General features: G+C 40.4%; 1 protein-coding gene across 2 annotated transcripts in view; it reads right to left on the bottom strand.

The window, feature by feature from the left end:
- Positions 1-22,822, bottom strand: part of STON2 (stonin 2) — a 70,430-nt gene extending 47,608 nt beyond the window's left edge. Inside the window, exons 1-3 of one of the 2 annotated variants that reach the window (XM_014869834.2) lie at positions 22,769-22,822; positions 5,621-5,829; positions 4,934-5,188 (exon numbers count right to left, since the gene is read on the bottom strand). In XM_014869834.2, the coding sequence (XP_014725320.2) occupies positions 4,934-5,188; positions 5,621-5,708 (343 nt within the window). In that variant the 5' untranslated portion in view covers positions 5,709-5,829; positions 22,769-22,822. Of the gene's footprint in view, positions 1-4,933; positions 5,189-5,620; positions 5,830-9,086; positions 9,295-22,768 lie in introns of those variants that run through there. The other variant, XM_088167436.1, reaches the window with a different exon arrangement.
- Between the last annotated feature and the right edge of the window lie 249 nt (positions 22,823-23,071).

A 23,071-nucleotide genomic window follows, 5' to 3' on the forward strand; every position in this document is an offset into this window, starting at 1 on the left:
AGGTAAGCAGGCAGTAGAATTTTTATATATAGCTGTGAGCCAACTGACATTGTATGGCTTCTGAGCAGTCATTCCTGAGGATGAAGAGCTGAAAGTCACATCTGTCTCTTTATTGCACAAGTTGACAGCTGTCAGACACACAGCCAAAGCCCGCCCCTCCTCCCTCCAGTAACTGCACACTGTGTTGTGCCTGCAGAGAAAGTATGATGAATGTATGATTATAATCTGTCAGCCCCTCTCTCAGTCCTTTTGTTAAACACAGCATGAGGCACCTGAAAAGCCATCCTTAAAACTTCAGCTGAAATTGCTTTGACAGACAGAACCCTTTATTTGGACACAGAGGACAAGCTGAAAAGCTGAGCTTTGTACATGGATCACTAACAGGAGCCAAGATTTTTTTTTTAAAGTGTGTTTTATATCCTAGAAACAGTGGAATTATTTTATTTTAAAAAATCTTTGATTTCCAGTAATTTCTTTTTGTTTTAAGTCAGTCACAGCAATATGAAAAAACAGGTTAATTTAGAAACATGTAAGATATAGTAACTCAAATACTGCCAACTAGTTTTGTGCTTTCCAAACCCAATTTTTGTCTAAGAAGTCAACTGACTGGACTAGTGTTGGGAAATGCTTCTATATAAGGGCAAATTAATTTTATTCCAAGTAAGTTGGGCCATCTTGAAAGAAAATAATTTTTTCCTAAAAAGTCTTGCACTTTGGAAAACCAAAACCATGGGCAGCTTTTTCTACAACAGATGTACATTAAATTCTTACTACATTCGACTTCTACCTGTGACTGTTCTAGGTTCCCCAACACTAATTATTAAAACTAGCAGAAGTGCATTTTCCTCTATGCTGAGCCAAAAGACCATCTAGCAATCTCAAAATGCAAGACAAGCCAAAGTAAACATCTACACCTGTTTAAGATCTCTCTTCAGATACTTCTGCTGCTGCTCTTCAGATTCCTGGAAGTACTGCAGCCAGATTTATAAACGAGGAAGGTCACTTCTGCAGAAATTTTGAATTCAGTCTCTAATACCAATAGCAGGAGAGTCACGGCCTTTCTGCTGCAGGAATTTCTCAGAAATCTGTTTATGTTGAAAGACCAGTGCCAGAACTATCCCTAAAATGCAAATTCTGTAGCATTCGCTGGATACTGAAAATCAACTCATTGCTTCCCAAAATGAAAAACATTTCCTTCAACATGCATTTTACTTTTCTTGACATGTTTATTCTTAAAACAATGGATTGGCTTTTAATATGCAGATTTATCTAGAAGCATTAATTCCTCTTTGGTGTTTTGAAGACCTGTTCCTTGATCCCTACACTGTATTACAATAAACCATTTTAGCATCATTTCCTTTCTTATTACATAAGACTTCAGATTTTTCTGATTTTAGCATAGTATGATTTTTTAGCATGATTTTTTTCTAGTGACAGGTGTAGTTTCCAGATGCTGATCCTGTGTTGCAAATATTGCCTACTTTCAGAGAGAACAGCACAAAGTAGTTAAGCTCAGATATGCTGTTGGAGAGCCTCCCAAGGGAAATGGTAAGAGTCCAAGTAATTTGAGCCATTTAAAACGAGACAAAGCCCTTGGGAAAAATTGGGCGTGGCTGAGTAGGATGGATGATGTAACACATCTTGCCTTAGTCTAATTATGGTGACTAAGAATACCTCATTGAATTGAAGAGTGCAGCTAACATTCATAGAAGATGAGACTGTGAGCTGGAGGCCCATTATGTAACAAATGCTAATGCTTTGTCACCTGCTGGCTGTGATCATTTACAGATTGTGTAGCATTTGTGATAGGAATATTTGGGTCAGCCTAAAAATCTCATTTTTCACTTTAGCAGTAACAGTTTGACTAGGCTGATAATAATCATCAACAAAAATCAAATTTCTTCTTTTCCCAGTAAAAGGAAAACAGAGAAGGGGACACCACAATACGTAATTTCTGTAACTATTTCTATGGCCCCACTCAAGAGTTTTTGCTTCTTAAGAAGAAATCCACATGATTTAGCAGCTGTCAGTTAACTATACATAAATCCCAAATGCAGAAATATTTTGAAACAAACATTTTTCTTAGCACTTATTCTGCCTGAACCTGGTAGAAGGGTTTACAAGAACATACTAAATAAAGACAGTTTTCACTGTGAGGCTTACTATGGGTGCTTTTCATTTCCGTACCTCAGATTTTGACATTTCTTTTTATCTTCCAAATTCTTTGCCTGTTTGCTCAGCCCTGTTTCTTGCCATCAATCCCCTGACCTCTGCTCCTCCAATAACGTCTTCACTTTCCCCAGAACAACAAGGGTCCAGCATTAGCCTTAGTTTTCTTTAAAATGTACTTCCTTTAGGAACACCACTACATTCCAGCTGTCTTTAAATTGTTATTTTTTTTAGACTCTGAGCACTTTGGGACAAATATTTGCTTCTGGGGAAACCTGCCCCAAAATACAGTAGTCCTAATGTCAGAGCAAGACAGCATCTCTTTCTCCTAGGACCTTTTCTCCCATGGCACTCTGGAAATCCCAGAGCCCTTTTTGCGAGCCCTTTTCAAAATGTGTTTCCAGGCAGCCTGGCCATCAGCCTGTAATTATCTAGTCAGCTGAGCAGCTACTCAAGCAGAGACAGACAGACAGACGATTTCCTAACAGTGCTGGACCCCTGACAGGAATGCGACCAGGGGTGCTGAGCCTCCAGGACATTGCTCTTCACAGCTGCCTGCACAGGAAACAGATTTCAAATGTGTCCATCCTTCTCACCCCAATCCTTCTGTTTGTACTTGGCCTTTATACTCTTCCCTCCCCCTGTCTGGGTATTTGCTATTGTTCTTATGCAGAATGTTTGCTACTGGAAATGAATAATTGCTGTCACCAGGGGCTTTCCATTGAGGGCGTAAGCGTACACCCATAGAAAAAAATCGTGATCTGCACAATAATGGAGAACAACTAGGCTGAAGTTTATCCTACCTCTTGCTGTCAAATATCCCACAAAGTAAAGGGCCAGAAACAAAGAGCTGTCATTTCTGTTTTGCTTTAGAGGCTGTCAGATGCACTGGTCTGGTCTTTTATTATGCAGGGTACAGAAAAATGAGTGGGGCCAGCTTCTAAGTAAGGATTTTAAAATACCCTTAGGAAACACCTCCTTAGGGTTAGTATACAGAATAAATAGTTTCCCACGCAAGAATTACATGGAGTACATCCTGGTCTGTTAGGGAACCATCCTCCTCCGTGACTCTCAGTCAGATGCCAAAGTTAGTGTGTCAATATCCTCCCTCAGTGACATGGATCACGCAGGACAAGCCTCTACAGGGGCACAAATGAGTGCCTTCTTCAAAACTGCAATGCTTTCAGAAAGTCTACTCTACTCTCCTTATCTGCATATCCTAGACCTCTGCCTACAGACTAGTGTCTCCTGTGACTGAAAACACACACCAACAGCCAGTGCTTTTGCTAAGCATATACCTTAAGACTGGGCTACGTCCCTCTAAGGGTAGGACATCAAGCAATATACGATAAAATTTGTTTTATGGAAGTCTTTTTCTTATGATTAGCTTTATTAAGGTTCAGCAAAGATTTTTATTTTTCTACTAAGAAGATGCATTTACAAGTTTTTCAGTTAACAAGGAGATAACAACATTAGGAAGGAAATACCAAGTCAGAGCAACCAACAGCTCCGTTGAAAAAGTATGTGGCTGTATTAGTAAGCATAAGGATCACATAGCCATGAAACTAGAGAGAAGTAGAGCACATCAGTTTTACATATTTACACTTCATGGGTACTCTTCTCCTTCTCTCCACATCACAAAGAAAAGTAACTATTTACAACTAAGAACCAACAAATAAATATAAAGAAGGTCAGAGAAATCTCTTTTAGCCTGAAGATTCCCCTACTTCTGCACAAAGGTCTAACCCCACACTGTCTCAAAAGGACTAGTCTGTAGCACGCATCAAAAGAGCAGATGAAAAACCAGATGGGGTTTATCCAAGACCTAATCCAAAGCTGACAGTCCAAATTTCCTGACAGAAGTATTATTCATGTTACAGGGAATATTTGATGGACTCAGTGAGTAGAGGAAAGCTATAACTCTTTAAACTGCTTTAATAAATAGCATTCATAAAGTGGAATTGATAAGGGAGAATCTCAATTTAAACATGAAGAAGTAAACTATTGTTTTCTTGGGCAATTACTCCACAACTTCGTGCAAGGAAGGAGAGAAGTCTGTTCATGCAGAAAGCTAGAAGCTCATATAGCCACATCAGTTACCATAAGCTGATGAGGCAAGCCAGAGGATTTGCATGCATGTTTAAAGTATGTCAGAAAGAACTGCTCTATTTGAAGAAAAGTGCATATAGTGCTGGAATTAAGGTAAACTTCTGTTGTCTTTGTAATTCTCCAGCTGCTTAATCATAGCATCAGAAGACAGCAGGAAGCACTGATGAGCACTGGCACACTAGTTGGTATCAATTAACTGCTGGCAAAAAACATACGAGAACTATGATCAGGTAAAGGCTATAATCACAGAGGTGATTACCATTCCTTCAATCCCAGATTACAGAGGCAAATATGGCTTTAGACTTTTTCAGTGGCTGCTCATACCTCTTTGAAAGAAATGTCACTACTGAAAACACCTCTATGCTCTTTCCCCATGCATGCATTTTGGCAGTCTCCAAGACTTAGTCAAGACACAGGTGGAGTGAATCACAAAAGGCTTTCCTTTTCTTTACAAAAAGAAAATATTTCTTGTTCAATCCAGAAGGATAGCGTGAGCCCTTTTTGAAACTCTGATAACATTAATCATGTTAAAATATAGTACAAACTACTCAAAGTTAAACCTTTGAGAAGCCAAAGAGCAAGGCAAAAATCCTGTATGGTCTTACTGTACTTTGTTATCTTACTGGAACAGACCTTTTCATTGCTTTTGCCTCACCTGTTTGTGGGTGGGTTGATGAAGCACTGGCCCATGGTGCATCTTCAAACTGAACCCAAGCACTGATGGATGATGACAGATCAGTGCTGGGACAAACATGGTTACCAAGCACAGCAGAATCCACCTTGGGCTGCTCAGCTGCCTCTTCCAGCTCTGTGCAGAAAAGGTCTTGAAATTCTCCATTTGCTTTGTGGTTCTCTTCTGAGGATGTGTCTGAGGAATGAAAACATTTCACCGGAGGAGCTTCAGTGCTACCTAAAATAGAGACAATATAGAAAGATTTACAGGCTTAAACATTATTTCATTGTTTCTTATTGAAACATTTAAGATTTGCCATTAAATGTAGGAAATTTTCCTTCACTTAATGCAGTTTTTGGATTAACACTGGGCAGTCTTGCACTTGATTATAACAGGTGAGATTTCCTCCATGGTTGGTTGGATACTGTCTTGAATTTTGAAAGACAGATCCAAAACCTGTAGTAGATATACATAACATCACACAAGCAGAGTAATTTGCCTTTTTGGCCCTAATTCTCCTATTACATAGGAGTAGCAGGAGATAATTCAATCTCTGCACCAACTGCTTCCATGTAGAAGGCAAGCTCTCCCATGCTGGATATATGACAGCAGTTGTCTAAACCAAACAAAGAAAGTCTCACCAGTTTCAAAGAAAATCAGAGAGCTTACCTCGTGGGTGAACAGGGAGGAGCAGCTCGTCAGTGAAGGACACCCACTCGGACTGGTGGGAGGCAATGACACTTGTCAGAGATGTCATATTGGCAGCAGGTCACTCATCTTCACTTGAGGATCATAAAGAGGAGGAAGCAGAATGGGAGAGGTACAGTGAAGATGAGCCAATAGAGGGAAACATCTCCTTCACATTTTCTTTTCAACTGCTGTAAAGACAAGAAAGATGTAGATTTGCCTTTTAGAAAATTAAATGGAAGAAACTAGTGCCACCATTTTTTATAATATAGAATGTTAAAGCAATTTATGTACCACAGTCACAGTACTGTCAAAGCACTACCACCTTTGAAACAGCAATGTCACCTGTGTCTAGAGAAGGGTTACATGAGCAACTCCTTCTTATAAAGCAACTGAGGGTCTTGAAATATCTTCATGTTAAAACCAATCATCACCAAAACCAATATTTTGGTCCTTACTCGAGGAGCCATGCCTCTCATAATCCCAGCAAGAGCAGATGAGGTTATTCTCCCAGGTTTAGCAAATTTTGATTATGATGTAACTTAATCCCCACTCCAAGCTGTCAACATGTCTTTTGCCCACATTGCTGCTTACAATGTCTAATCCCTCTCCAGAGCAAGCAATAAATTGCACATTTCATTATCAATAACATTTATGTAGCTGATTCTGGAATGAGGATGAGTGGCCAATGACTCTTATCATGGTCTGGGTATAGACAGCTGCCCTCTCATCTAGCTGCACTTTCCACTCTGCTGCTTGACTGGAACTTCACATTTTGATTTTAAAAATCATCTTAGACCTTGTCCACAGTTTAGCATGATTTTGCTGTAGCTCAGCAAATATTTTCCCAGATGCAGAAACTGAATTTAGTAGGCCCTCCAATGGTATGCACCCCACACAGATCTGTGAATCTGCTAGATGGAATGAAGCACTGGAAAGTGTTCTGGTTGTTAGTTAGTAACTGGGAGAGTCAGGTCCAGGCAGAGAAATTCTTTCTAACAAGCACCCATGACTACCTCAGTTTTGCAAACCACTTCAAAACTCTCGAAGACTTCCTAGGGAAATATGCTAATTCTGTCCCCAATTATTCAAGCATTGAAGCTCTTGTTGCCATGGTATTGAAGTACTTGAAAATACTGAAACTCAGACCTGACTGTTTGAAAGAGCTTTGAACAGTGTTTCTTGGCCTCCTGTCTCTCACCTAACTAAAGGGTTTTTCAAGGTGAAACTTCATGTTAGTGTACAAAAACAGATACTTCACCAAGACTTCTCTTTACCCCATATTAATTATATAAAATTTGGGCCTAAAAAGCAGACATATTTAAATGCATTCCATCTTTAAAAATTTCTGAAGGAGACAGATCATCAAGTAGCTTCCAATATTATTATTCTCCTCAGGGCCACACAGTCCTTTGTCTGCTGAAGGCAGATCAGCAATCAAGAAAGAGTTGAAAACTTCGAAAGTTTTGAAGTCACAAACATGCCTTACAACTAGATAGAATTCATGCTCAGTGTCTAAAGATGAATCTTTTTGAGCAGAATAAAATGCAAAATGGACAGTTTCCTGCAAACACAAAAAAAGGGTTCCTAGAGATAATCCCGATAGTTAAGTACAATTGCCTTAAGACTGATCCCCTTGCCACAGACTTTGCAGAGCCTATGGCCCCCTAAGCAGTCATCCTGCACGTTTCCATTGTTACACAACCAATTTCCTACTGCAGGAGGAGCAGTGCTGCTTGAGCCTCTTTTCCTCCACTGCCATGGCAGGACCCCTGTCTCCATGCAGTGTGGGCAGGTACACCTGCCTGCCTTGAACAACATCTATTTTGGGTGCTGTTAATAGAAACTTACAAAGCTAAACATAGAAGCAAGCTAAGAGGAAAAAAAAATCAGATGTTTTAGAGTCATTTGGATGCCATATGAGGGAAGGAGAGGATGTCCTTGGCATCTTGTTTCCCTCATGTGACCAATTAAGCTGTTTGTTTTGGGCTTGTTTAAATATCTGTAGCTAAGTTTTCTTTTCCCAGACAACTGTATACTGACCTGCCCTTTCTCCTGGAAAAGTCCTGACAGAAGCATGAAGTGGCAGGAAATGAAAAAAGAAAACAATTTAGCCTGCCCTTGATGCACAGAGACTGTAGTAGAGCTCATTTTTATTTTTATTTTTTCTTTTTAATTTCAAGGGGAAGAAAGATATGAAAGGAGGCAAGAAAATGGACTGTTTCAGCAGTGCAGATATGGGGGAGAATGAAACCAACATTTTAAGATGGATTTCCTGTAGTACCCTACTGTCCTGTCACAAACATAATTCTTAAAATCCACTTAGTACCAGACAAACTAGCACTTTAAAATTGATAGTGAGCTCTATAAACCCAAAAAAGCAACAGAATACTGTGCATTGAGGGTTATACAACTTCCCCATGACTGGAATTTTCTAGAGACTTCTCAGTTTGCTAAATAAGAGAAATTGTGTTGACTTATCAGGGTTATCACACCCTTTCAGACAAGCTGCCTGAAAAAGAGAGGAAAGCCAGTCTGAGTATCTAATAACTTCAAAGATATTCAGAATAGAGGCTTTTTGAGGATGCATATGTTAGGCTTTAAAAAAAGAAAGAAAAAGAATTTGGCATTATTTCAACATTCACAAAAAAGCCTCAATCCCACCCCTTGGCCTAAATGCCTGTACAGAATTTGAATCATGTATAGCTAACACCTGTGCAAACTATGTGGACAAAATACTTCATCCACAAATTATTTTTCACCTCTCATTCACTCTCCAAAATCCTCCTTCAAGAAAGACCTGAGCCACTGCCACTGTGAGCCAATGAGCCTCAGCCAGCACAATACCAGTGCTACTGTGCATTCAGTTAACACAACGATGCTGCAATGTGCAGAACTACTACAGAGATAAATCTCTCCAGAAGAACATTTGAATTGTGGGTAAATCTGAATCCTCTCTGTAACAAAGCAGTCAGCACCACTATTTAAACACTGCAGCGAGTACTCTACACGTGAATTTCAGAGTGTTCTGTTCTTCAGACTTCTCAAACATCGCTGGCTATTTGAAGAGGAATGAATTTTGGAGCCTACTAGTACTATGAACAAATGGATCCTTTAAACTCCAAGTGAGCTACAATTAAAGCAAAAGTTTATGCTGCACAGCCCACACAAGAGCAGATGGAAACACATTTCTTGGAACAAGATATTACCAGGCCACACCAGCATTATTTCTCTCTACATGAACAGGATTGTTTAGATCATTACTTCTGGATTTGTGTTATTATGTGCACTAATCTTTTGGTGCTGATCTGTTTTTTTAAAAAAAGTAAGCTAATTTATCAGATTTTTGGTAAAAAACAGTGAATCAGAAGTTTGTTTATTTCCTACCACTACAAAGTAAATACAAGGTAAAGCAGATATTATACCTACTAATCCCAATTATCCTTACCATCAATTCCAAGGCAGTGACTTGACCATGAGGCAAAAAAACCTTCCAAGAAGTTGAAACTTCTGCTTCAAGTGCCCCTTTTTCACATTACAGTTTCACAGTGGTGCATGCAAATCTGAGTGACAAGTAGGTGACAGTTATTTCCAGTTCTCCAGAAGGAGAAACTCCTTGTCTCTAGTCCTCCCAATGTTTTGATAAAACACATTACACAAGCCCTTTTTAAAAGTGATGAAGGTTCATTCTAAAATGACAAAACTTTGATAACTAGAAACCTCTAATTTCAAAACTATGTAAATACACAGTCTACAGCCATTCCTTCTTGTGATGTGATTACCTGTCTGCCCTCTTGTACAGCACCACTCCAGCAACAGATGAAAAGGAATATCATTGTCCTTCTCCCTTTATCTTGGTAAACCAAAACATGTAGTTGACAAAGACACACATAATTATCCTGTGCCAGAAGTCTGACACCCAGCTCCTTGTACAATGAGCCCTCATTTAGGTGGGACCTTTATACACTATGTGAGTACAAACACCAACAGTAGTAATGTTGATGAATAGAAATGTTTGTGGCACTATTGAGGTTTAGAAGTATCAGAAGTATCTATAATGGATTTAAGAAATATCTGTAATTGATTGCATGGTGTTCTTGTAAACATACCATTTGAAGTATTTAATTACTCGTGTTCGGACAGAAAACTCAAACAGTTTCTCAGGAGATTTCAACTCTGCTTAGTAGAAACAGCTTAGCACAGTTAATAATTTTAAGCACTAAGGGTCATTTCTCCAATTGGTTCAAGTTACATCCATATGATGCAGGCTGCAGTCAGTTTTCCAATCACTACACAGTTACTAGGTTACAGTTATATGGGAAAACAGGAGAAAAAAAATCAGAATGAAAATACTGAGAATAAAATTCAGTTGTTCACTTTCTTGTTTTCCAAATATAATATCAATAACATGCTTGTGCTAAGCACATGGACTCCATTCCTTACATGGCAACATAATTGAAAAAAATCCTGTAATCCATACAATGATTCTGCTTTTCTTGCTTATACATTCCCTTACAATCCCAGAAACTGAAATATTCACTGGTTATGGTGGTTTGCATTTGGTTTTGAAGGAGACCATTGTGGCAAAACAACTAGGCAAACTGTTAAATTCCACACAGAAGACAAAAGAAACCAAGCCAAAGGGACAGTAAGAAAAATAAAGACTCTGACCAGTGCTTTTCTTGTAACAAGCATGCTTCACTCCCACCAGGAAATCTCAAGGAAAAATAAGTAATTTTATCTTGACCATGTGTTTGGCAAACCTGTACAGATGAAACTATTCTAGTAGCATGAACTGAGGAGTGATTGCTGCCTTGGGCAAATTTCCAAGTGAGAGAGAGCTCATAGTTTTTCCTCTCAGTCTGACCTGTAAATAAACACTGACCATCAGCACATCATGATCTGAATAACAAACAAACTCCAAACTGGAACTCTGCTCTTCAGCATCAAAACCAAGTCCCAAGTACTTCAAGGTGCAACAGCATAAACAAAACACAGTGTTAAACAACAAGAAAAAAACCAAAACAATGAACTTGAAAAGCCCAATGAAATAAAATAAGTGGATTTGGATATCATTCTTACTAAAAAAAATCATTTTACCAACCTCTACCTAAATGCCTGAGGTAAGATTTCCTTATGAATGACCTAGATGATGACAGAAATAAAGTTATATTTGGTTGATTATTGTATTTGTAATATTGACAATATTTCTCCATGTATGCAGTTCTGACAGCTAGTAAATTGCTCTGGGAAAGTCTCTGGTAAAACTCTGTTTTAGATCTTAGGCCAGTTTTACTCACTCTGATAAATGCTTTTATATGAGCTCCGTGACTTCAGATGTAGCTTAAGAAGCTCAGTCACTACTTGGTGCATGGAACAGCCACACAAAAGCTCTCAATATGAAAGGAAGAATTCGGGCCCAAAGGGAGACAAATGGACATGCCTTATAAAACTCCTGCAGCCACTCTGGGAGAAAGGATGGCTTTTCCCATTATGGATTTCCCTAAGTGAACGGTAACGAAAGCCTTGGCAGTGCTGTCTGCAGAGCCACAGCAAATCCACCTTGTGCCACTACAAGGTATGGCATTAGTGCTGTCTCCAGGTGATTTTAGACAGAGATGGAGTGAAGGTGGAGTGTGGCACTGAAGGTGACTAGAGCCATCTGGCACACTGAATGACAGAAAAGCAGACTGGGGGTCTGCCTGAGCCCAGGACCCAGTGCAGCCATACTAATGACCACTCCTAATTATTCCAACAGATACAAAGTGATCTGCCTAAATCCACGCTGCAAGGCCCTGGCAGAAGCAGCGTTAAAGCTGAGGTGACCTGGAATGACCTTATTTTCTCCAGCACAACCAGGACACATAAAACCATAGGCCACAAACACACATCCCAGCTTTCCTGGAAGCTCACAATTCAGTGACAGTAAGAGAAGAGAGTCTGTACAAGATGCATTGGTAAGAAAGTCATAAGCATCTCCCTCAGGAATATTTGCATCAAGGCGAATATCTGGAAGGTCAACAGCTGCTGTTTTCTCTGCACCAAAATTTATCTGCCACAGAAGCTCCTCTGTTTTCCACAGAGAGAGAGAAAAGACACCTAAATAGCTCTCCTGCAGGCAATACCAGCATATTTAGGCAGTTCAGAAGGCAATAATGTCTCTCCTGTCAAGGCCATGCCTCAGAAATACTTCATGGATTCTGGATGCCTCATAATGAGAGACAAAGTCTGATGTCGGAGAAAAATTGTACAACCTCTTCTATTACTTGTACTCCTAAAAACTTGAGAAATGTAGAAAGACACTGTAGAAAACTAACAGTGAAAAACAAAATATGAATTTTTATTTACTTATTTTTACTATTAGAAGTAATATACAGCAGGCAAAAACCAAGAGAGGAGATGTGCGACAAAATGTTTGACAGTGATAGTTCACATCACCAATCACATCAGGAAAACAGAAGTTCTGCATCTCAGGACTTTCAGTATAGCTCACTCTGGGGACATGATTCATTCAAAGTGTAACTGAAGCCATGTAATTGCACGGGAACTTGAAGGACAACTTCCCAAACTGCCAACCTTTCAACTCAAACTAGAATCTGAGGCAACAATCAGTCAAATGCTTCTCTTACCATATAGAGCAACAATGCAATAAAACTAGACTGGGATAAGATCACAGAGGCAATGTGTCAATTTGTTTAGCAGAACATTTGCATCTCTAAAATCTGGCACTTTTTTCACCCAGTCAGTATTGTACAAACAGGACAAAAAATAGAAGAAAAAACCACTAATTTAAAGTTTTTCTTCCAGAAGACTAGAATAGTTCAGATCAGGTTTTACTTTGTTCAGCAAAATTCTGTTAGTGATCACAGAAGGCAACAGGAAATCTAAATGCAGTAAGGGAGGAGAGGTTCCAAACATCCCCTTAGGAGATGGTGGGTACAGGGTCTTTACTACTCTTCCTTGTTTTCTCAAGGCCTCCACAGGGCAGAAATCCAAAGCAGCACTCGGATTCCAGACTTCAACACCTGCCCATTATGTGTGTTACAGATACTTCTCTGCTTCTCTTCTGATGGTGAATTTGCAGTAGCCAATATAAAATTGATGCTCCAATCCACATTATGTGGAGGGAACTGTGTTTAAGAATTGATTTCTTCTTTCAAACCTCAAAAAGTGAGTCATACAAGGAACGTGTGTTTCAAAAGAAAATTCCCACTGAGTGGCATGGTTTGCACATCTGATATTGATGCTTTCATATGTTCTCTTTTAAATTCAGCACAAACAAGCTAGCCAGATATATACCATTTACCAAACCCTCCAAGAGCTCCTGTACTTTATTTGCTCTTGTGATGATTATCAAAGTGGGTTTTTTAAATTATCTCACTATTAACACAAAAAGCACAATGTTCGATAATTAATCACTGTAGAATCAACTACTGTCATCACAGCCTGACATCACTGAAGAAAGCCATCAAGAAGTGAACACAGACCATAAAATCCTATCTATCTGTCCCTCTTCTGTACTGGGACTAATCACAGAAGAAACAGGGAAGGGAGTAAGCAATAATGAGTTTACTGGAATATCATGCTGGATGATAAATGCTCTTTTAGAAACCACACAACCTGGCTTGTATGAAATGCCAATCTATTCTGGCAGATACTAACTTCCAGCACTGCTTATATGCATTGCAACAAATTACTGCATTTCAAGTATTCACTGTACAACTCAAAAACTGATCCTGCTTCCATCAGTAAAAGGAGAGCCAGCAGAATTCTTTCTGTGCCTCAAGTTTCCACTGCACAAATGAAACCAGGGCTTTATTTTCTGATTAGAAATAAGTTAAATGCTAGAAGATAGGTAAAAACACCTTCAGTGGAAACGGTAGATACAATTATCAGTCAGTATCAGTTAAACTCTGATTTTGACTAAGACAGCTGGGGGAAGAGGAAAAAAGAAACCCCAAACAAAAAAAACCAAAACAAAACAGCAAACCTCCAAGAAAGAAAGAAGTCAAGCCCTCCAACACTAGCCACATTCAAGACAAGGGAGGAACTGAATTCTGCAGAGAGATGCTTCACTGGAAGCTGTATGCCTGCAGAGGATGGGCATTGATCTGTCTGAGCTGTGAGTACGCACAGAACGGGAGAACAGATTCAGAGTGAGAGAAAAACACAGAATCCAACTGTGAAAGCATCAGGAAGACAAGGACTATTGAGGAAGTGATGCAGCCCTGAATGAAAGCAAAGTTTTCTTGTGCTGAATGTTGGCTCAAATGGGTAATTAAGAACACTGAGCAAAGTCATCTTCTGTTCAAGTCTTCTCTCTATTTCCATATAGCTAACAACTATTTACATATAAATAATTTCTCTATAATTGTATTTCTATGACATCTTTTATAACTTCTAACCTGTATCAGTAGCACTCTTCCTATGAAAAGAGTTTAAAAAGAGATTTTTGTTACAAAGGAGATCCTTCTTGATTGTTATGGATAAAGGCAACATTGAAATGTGAGGCTGTCCCCCAGTTTAAGGAAACCCTGCTTGATTATTTAAAGCCAGACAAAACCCAGTACTCTGGAAGAGATATCACAGGGAACATGCTTGCCCTAGCAGAAAATTCTTTCGATGATCTGACCAGTCTGTCCTCATTTCCAGTGTCTGAAGAGTCAAATGCAACTTAATGTGATGCCAGGACACTGCAGTCCTTCAGGGCAACCCACAAATATCATGTTTGTTGTCACTCTCTATTTTGGACAGGCTAAATATAGGCCCATTAGACACGATGGCTCTATTCCTTTAGCATGGCTGCTCCTGTTTCAAGGGAATGAAAAAACAGCTCTAGGAAAAAAAAAAGAAAATAAAAGCTCGCGCAAAGATTGAATTTAAAGGTAGCCAATATTTTTTATAATATTACAAAAAATATATCTGAAGTAGAAACAAAGTTTCTGACAAGTCAAATTCATACACAGTACAAAAGAGTATGTTTGCAATGGTAATGTCTAATGCATTTGTGCCTAATTTTATTTGTTTAGCTGTCAAAACATAAGAATGCATAGTACACTACAATGATGTAGAACAGAGGGTATGAGAAAATCCTTCACTTTTTGTTGTTTGGTTTTATTGAGGTTTTGGATGGCTTTTTTTTTTACTAACACACACTAATAAGTGGTACTCTATGGTAGTACCCCGACGATAGTGCCTGTGAGACAGCAGTCAACCTTGTGCACTCCAAAAGAGAAATCCAAGACACCATCTATCAAGGTGCAATCTTATAAGGGATGCAGAGGAACATGGTGTGAGTGGTGCAGGCCCCTCTTGCATATGGAAGCAGCAAATGACTCGTATTTTATTACACTCAGTATTTTGCTGAGGAAGCCACAACAGGGAGACAGGGCCAAGTCTGATATCAACTGCAGGAAGAAGGACTGGTTGCACCTCATGCTAGAGGGCAACAAATAATTAACACCAATGTTATTGCATGGCTTCCATGAGATCATCTTTTAATCTGACACAAACGTCCAGTTACAAAGCATTCGGTTGTTAAAAAATGTGTAGTATTATACACCAAAATTCATATTTACCAGCTCCCCAAGAGTGGGACAATGGTTAATTACTCAATGGTAGGGGCATTACTGCCAAAGTAAACTGTCCAAACTGGAATAGCAGGGAGCACTGCATATTGTGTGCATGACAGAGCTGTGCAGACACCCTGGGGAAGGTCCCTGCAGGCCAAACCATTTGCTGGGGAAACTTCTGCAGTGGCAGCCTCTTGTATGCCTGGCTTGAACCAGTGGGACACAAGTGCTGTAGCTGGGTGTAGATGCACAGGCCACACAGAACCAAAAAGGAAAAAAAAAAAACCCACTATTTATATTTGCATGGGAAAAAAATCTCCAGTTTTCACAGAAACATAGGAATGTGATTCAATCCTTCAAAATTCCATGTCTTGAGGATATATAATAATTTAGTTACACCAAATCAATACTCAAAAAAAAAAAAGAAGGAAGGAAAAGAGAGGAAAAAGCAGATAAATGCAAAGCAAGACATTTCCCTGTTCCTTCCTTCTCAAAAAAATAATGCTTCAGTTTCAAATAGCTGGCATGTATTTTATCATTTAATCGTAGAATCATAAAATGCTAAAGCTTGAAAGGGACCTTCAAGATCACCTAGTTCCAACCCCTGTCATGGGCAGTGACACCTTATTCAACCCGGCCCTGAACACTGCCAGGGTCGGGGCATCCACAACTTCCCTGGACAACCTGTTCCAGTGTCTCAGCATCCTCCCAGTAAAGAATTTCTTCCTAATGCCTAACCTAAATTTCTCCTATTTCAATTTTTACCCACTACTTCTTATCACTACAGTTCCTTATGAAGAGGAAATCACGTAAAGTTTAACTACAGCAGGTGACCAGCCATTCTATATAGCTAGAACTGTGCTCTCCTTCTGCATTATGCATGTGGAAACTCACAGAGTAAGATGAGTCACATGGTAAGAGAAGTGAAGTAATGAACATATTCCAGCTCCCAGCTGGGCTTGGGGAATGCAGTATCCCAAATTTTTAGACAAGAATTTAATTCATGTTACATTTCTGAGTGCTGTCTGATATTGCATAACTTTCTTCTTTTGGTTAATGCATGACCTCTTCTGTGTTATGCAAGTGCTTTAATAGAGCAGCTGTGTAAAAAAAACCCACAAAAACACAAGATCAAAAGCCACCATAGAAACCCCAAGACTCCCTTTCCATCCAAGCCACCACAAGTTTAAGACAGGTTCACTATTGCTTTGAAAACTCTGGAGTGTAGTCAGGAAAACAAAGGAAAAAAACCACTTTCTGAAGACTTCATTCACTTCATTGAACAAAACAATATAAAGCACTGGAGATGGATGCTGGGCACTCAGGTCATACCACCAATGCCTTTCTTCATTCAAGGTCTGGAATCTGAATATTCTGCCCGTGCAACCCCTCCTAGGTAACGCTGCCAGCAGTGCAGTGTGTTGGAGAGCGTGGCTGCTTTATGAACCTGCTCTGGGAATGGAAGCAATGCAGTCAGGTTACCCCACCTCCCACACAGCCTTACGTAGCCAAAAGTGACCATGGTTATTCTGCTCCTCAGCCCACAGTCAGCCTCAGTAGCACAGCATTATGATATGTGGAAATACCAGTTCATGGCAATGCTAATGTAGTCTTACTGCTCTCTTGGCAGCTCTGGGAGGCTGAATCCAGATAACCTTTGGCAAAGGCTGCCATATCCAGTGGACAAGTTTTGACAGTGGGACACAGACAAGTAGATTTTAAAATATTTGAGGTATCTACTTCCTCTTTCATAAAGGCACAGGCCCACAAAGGGACAGAGACACTCTGTTACCAACACTCACTCTGTCAGAATTGTAAATTTGACGCATAATTCACACAGACAAAAAAGCATGTTAGAAATTACTGAAAAATACCAGAAATAGAAGAAATCTTTTTTACAACAAACTTTCTGAAAAGAAAGGATTATCACTTGAAAGTTATTGCCTGTTTCAGTGTCACTGAAGAGCTAATATAGCTGTTTGGAACCGCAGCTCCCAAAGGTCTGTGGCTACCCTCAATCAGCCTCAGCTTCAAGCACATTCATACCAGTAGCTGGACTGGATACAGGGAGAATCTGCAAACTTTTCTGTGAAAAAAAGAGTTGAATGCTGGTGTCAAACTCTGAGCCCACATGCAGTGTGGTAAACTAATATAGCTGCCTACATTCAGAGAGTTAGGACATTTACATTGCAGAGGTCAGAGATGTGTTATTTAGGAGAGGAAAGCCCAGATCTGCCAAATTTATTCTAGCTCAGTTTTATCCTCTTCAGTGACACTTGAGATTACAGTTGTGAATGTCCCCAAAGTAACCCATGCACCTATCAACTGAGATCTCATTCTTCATGCTAAATTTATGTACTGGATAATTTAGGATAAATTTGGGATCATGCACCTGGTATTTCCACCATGTATAATTTTTTATATATAGAATATAAGCTTTAGCCAGGTAAATACTTGAACTGTGGTGAACTTGAAACAACCCAGAAAGGATCAGAGAGAAAGGAGCATTTCTGTTGGCAAGTTTCTGTCATTAGGAGCAGCTGGCAACTAAACAGCAACTAATCATTAAACTGCATAGGCCAAATTCTTCCATACAGCTATTCAATTTAAACTGCTCTTTTAGAAAATAAACAGGCCTTGTGCTGTGGAGCTTGACCAGCTCTGGTTTCAGTTTTGCAGCTAGTAATACTTTTTCTCTTCAAAAATGCTTAGTAGAGATTTTTCATGCATTTCCATCACCCACACAACCACAAAACCACCATGAAGTTCTGCAAAATAGTACCTTCTATTCACCAGAGGCCCCTGATTCAGATAGCAAAATTACTGTATCGTATAGCCACTCCCTATTTCAAAAGTAAATTGAAGATAATTCTTTCATTTCACAGCTGGCAAACCCAAGAGCCCACAGAGAACTGGTTTCTATAAATATTCATGTCTCTAAATGCCAACTAAAACTTGGCCTAAAAGAGCATAATGAATTAAGAAACAGCTCAGCAAAAAGACATCCTTTCTCTCTAGCTCAACAGGCAGGTCTGCTACCCTTGGTGCAGGAACTCCACTTTGAATCTCAGCTCTGGAGCACACTGTCTGCTCTTTGAATATTAGCATAGTGTTGAACTACTAGAGCACCTCTGTAGCATCCTGAAGCACACTGGTCAGTTCTGCCCTCTGTTTCAAGCTGAAGGAGTTGTGCTGAGACATTGAGTTCAGTTACCTTAAAAAAGCAAGATGAATCACACCCTTTAACTCCAGACACCCAGTCAGACATCTGAGATAGTCACCTGATGCTCTGCTTACAGTCAATAGAAGGAACGTAACACCTCCAGAGGGTCCTCTGCCTGATCTATTTTCAAATGAGGTGAATCCCCCTCCAAGAAGAGTATGGTAACTAACTTAGACTTGCATGCCTTTTTCACACCTAAGAATATAAACGTCAAGGAAGTCTTACACACATTTCTAGACATTTCACTGCAGCTGACTGACAAACTTTAATATATCACTGCTGAGAAATATTTTCAGTATTATGGGAAATACTTCCTGTCAAAAAAGCACCTATTGAAGGATTTTCAGGATTGAAGAGAGCAAAAGCTCTTTAATTTTATGGTTTCCCTTCAGAAACTGTATCTCTACAGAACTGATGTATACGAAAGCTATACATTCCAGTAATCTTCTTCTAAGATAATTTCCTATTAAAAAAGCACTATTTGTTTCTATGTTTATCTAGGGGACACAGTGTCCTAGCATTGGTGTCTACTATTAACTCTTTTAGCATCATTCTATGACGCTTATTCTTTTTCTTGTATTTTTTTTTCTGTTAATATATAATAATGATTATGCCAAATTTAAAAATGGGTTGTCAAGTCGGCCAAGAGACTATATCCTAAGTTTATGCTCATAAACAGCATAAAACCTTACCAGCAGGAGCAGAGTGGTAGAGTGAAATACTTAGCATTAAGGGCACAACTTTCTCACTACCTTTTTTGTGGTTTTTACTTACAATTATCTCCAAAATGATCCTGTAGACTGAATTTGCATTAGAACTTGGAGTACATTAAACGAGCTCTTCCTTCTGCTCAGTTTTATCCCAAACAGAATCAGTTTATGTGCTTCGAGATGCAAACTCAACTGCAGAAATGCAGGTGATCAGGCCATTCATTTTAAAAGTGCATTCCTCCTCTAAATATGTACTTCTGTATTTGCATCCATACTCTTTTCAGAAAAGAAAAACGGAACGCTGATGTATGTTCCCTGGTATTGCCACAGGACTGCGTCTTTTCAATTTTTTCAAACACAGTTTCTGAAATTTTACCCCCCTTTCAGTTTTGAAAAAAATAGGACACTCCACACCATTGACCTTATTTAAACATTTAGAAGATAATGAAAATTGATGGCAGAAATCAATAGAGGATACATAATCCCTTCTTGGGAAGCAGTCTCACCTAGACAGACACCTGTAGATGGATTTCTGGCCCTGTTTAAGGTCCTTGGTAAACCATTCACCACCTACAAGGAGCAAAGATTTAATACCTGAAGTTTCCATATGCACAAGCGGAGTTGTAAGGCTTCTAATTTCCTAGGACTCAAATTCTTGTGGTCATAATTACAGCTATAGTCTTGAAGATAACACATGCTCATACCCGACACATACAAAAACAGACGTTCCTTCCTTGAGGTTAACCACTTGTGAAGTTACATCCATTAGCAGAATTCACAATCCTGTAAGAAAACATCCCTCGTTACAGACTCCAAAGAAATGTACTAAGACATCTAAGGATAAAATAATCTGATTTTGCAGTTGAGTACCTTTTTTTTTTTTTTGAGTAATGCAACTAATAGTTCAGACAAATTGGCCAAGAATTGCCTTTTGAAGGTTGTCCTTTCCTAGTCTTAGATAAACACAACTTTCAGATGGCAAAGATTATGTTAGAAGACTGCCACCACCACATGAATCCTTATAGTTCTACAGCTTAGTTCTTAATGATCTTTTTGGTTTTCCAGCTTCCAAAGAGAAAGCTGATGGTGCTGGAAGGATGGCCAATAACAGGACTTCAACAATTCAAAATTGATTCTATTAGCTTACTGTACAAAGCCTCAGTGCAATATCTGGGTTAGAAGCTGCATGAAGAAAGGGTACTACCAGGAGCCAAGTGTCAGAGCAGGAGAATCCACAAGCCATGACCTTATAGCTGATGCCACCTTGGAAACTGTCTCACTGACTGGAAAAGTCACTGCTTCAGGGGCAACAGAAGCCTTGCAGAGCAAAACGTCTTGAGAGGTTTGTAACACACTTAGATACCACTTTTCATCCTCACTTGCTGATGCCAGACTTGAGACAGCTGAAAATTATGGACTCTATAAACATGATGTATTTAGCCCACTCACAATATGGTTTTAACCCACACACAGTCTGGGTTTCTCAACCAAGGAACTGTACCAACTGCTAGTTCTTAACAAGATAGCTGGCAAGGCAGCACAAACTCGACATGAGGAGTTGGCCACTCCTGAGATGCAGCTGCTACCTTTTTACCTTGCATCCCTTGGACTGTAATCGAAACCAACACCACAGAGCATTAATTATGCCACTGACGCAGTGAGGGATACAAGGAACTCAAATTAAGGAAAGCTCTGCATTTGAAGACCAAGGTATGTTATTCTGTTCTTAATGATAAAGAAAGACACAAATTATAAGAGCATACAACTAGTCAGAACTGACATATACTGCATCATGTGAGAGAAGAAAAAATACGACCCTTTTCTCTTACTGGAAAGTTTAATGGTCATGCTCCTGATGATACTGATATTTTAAAAACAATTTGAAAGCCAAAACTATAAAAGAGTAGAGATTGCTAAAGTTGCTAGCTGTGTTCCTACGTGTGAGGAAACCTGTATGTTAGATCTGCTAGGGAGTTACTGCTGCTCACTTTGTACTTCAAAGCATCATAGGAATATAACAAAAAGCCATTAATAATATACAGAAAATGTCAAATATTTACCTGAAAAAAAAGCATGACATTACAAAGTAATCCATAGCAAACACTGTTTTAAATTATAATCAACCGAATCTGAAAATTCTTGGAGAAGAGACAACCTAGCCACTAGTAAACTAAGTACTTAGGAAAGTTCGATGCGTTGCATAACCCTGCATAATACATCTCATTGAGATGATGGAAACTGCTCTTCAAGCTTTTTGGTGATAACACAAACTTTATCAAAATAAACCTGTTTATCTGGACAATATTAAGGCAAAGTCCAGATCTCACTTGTCTGCGTAATGCATGGTATGTTTCCATCACCTTGGCAGAGAAAAGAAAAAACAAAATCACAGTCACATGCCAAAATTAGCAAACACAATAATTTTCCAAGGAACCTGTAGTTTGAAATTTACTTGCCCAGACTAGTAAGTTTGCAAAATACACATTTCACAGAAGAAAAGAATGATTCATATCTGACTGACAAATAAAGAAATGTCAATGTTTGCCGAATTCCTGCCTTGACAATACTAAAAGTGCCCTCAAACCAATACTGCAATATTATGCTAAAGACATTTCCCAGCAAAAGTCACAACTAAAGTATGAGAAAGCATGAGCTGCAAACCATCACCCGATCTAGTCAAGTAGTGAAGCATTTTTTAAACTTTTGCGTCTCTGGAAACCTGAAGTCTCAAAAAGATTAAGCCATACGAAAAAGAATCAGAGAATCTGAGGCTGATTACAACCAATTAATCCACAAAACAACTAACAAAAATCCCTAGAGAAAAGTGGAGATGCAGTACAGAAAGAGTATTTAACGCACGAACTAAACAAATGGGCAGAGAAAAGGCTGTCATATCGTATATCAACACAAAAATCCACTTTGCATGGAAATATGTAATTTGAACGTTTTAAACCTGTAATTTACATAGTGTGTATTCAAACGCGACAACAGAAAGATGAGCGAGAGATTTTTGTTTGCTTTGCAATATCTGAACCGCAGACAAACGCTGCAAAAGCAGCACAATTCAGCGGACCCAAGCAAGAAAAAAATCCAAACCATGAGTAATTACATGGAGCAGCTGAGGGGTAGGTGGATACGAGCAGCTTCCCCGTGCCGCCGCTAATGAGCGTTAACCCTTCCGCAGCCGGACAGCACCGACCCGCTCGTACAGGCACAGCCGCACATCCCGGAGGTGCTGGGCTGCCCGGCACCAACACCGTGCGCGGAGAGCGGCCCTGAGGGGAACGAGCACCGAGGGGAGCGGGTCCGCACTCGGTACGGATGGTGGCGGCTGGGAGCGGTGCCAGGACGCCGGCCGGGGAAAGGGCTGGAGCGCGGAGGGGAACCTCGGCTCCGTCAGGGCGCGCAGCCGAGGGGGGCCCCGCTCCGCCGGCACTAAGGGGCAGGCGGCAGCCCCAGCTCCGCCAGCAGGGCCGGCTGCCTTCGCTTTAGAGCTCCTCGGATCCAGTTTCTGATGTCCTCCGCCCGCGCCAGCGCTGCCCGCCAGTCCCGAGCCGCGGCCCCCCTTCCCCAGCGCTCCGAAGGCAGAACACGGTGCCCGCTCCCCCCGGCCCCGCGCACCTACCGGCGGGCGCGCTGCTCCGCGGGCGCTGCGGGCGCTCTCGCGGAGCGATCGGCCCCGGCCCGGCCCGGCCCGGCCCGCCTGCGCCGCCGCCATTGGGCGCTCCCCGGCGGAGGCGGCGCCGCAGCGGCCGGGCCCGGCCCGCCCCCCGAGCCCAGCCGGGCGCTGTTCCCCCAGCCCCATGGCACAGGTGGCGGCCCAGGGGCTCCCGACAATGAGCCCTCCCGACTTTCTTAGGGCTCGCTTCCAAGTACGATTCAAAGGCAACGGACTTTGCCGTCGCCGCTCAGCCACGGGCAAAAATAA

Source organism: Sturnus vulgaris, chromosome 6, assembly GCF_052056855.1.
Source record: "Sturnus vulgaris isolate bStuVul1 chromosome 6, bStuVul1.hap1, whole genome shotgun sequence".
Classification (NCBI taxonomy): Eukaryota; Metazoa; Chordata; class Aves; order Passeriformes; family Sturnidae; genus Sturnus; species Sturnus vulgaris.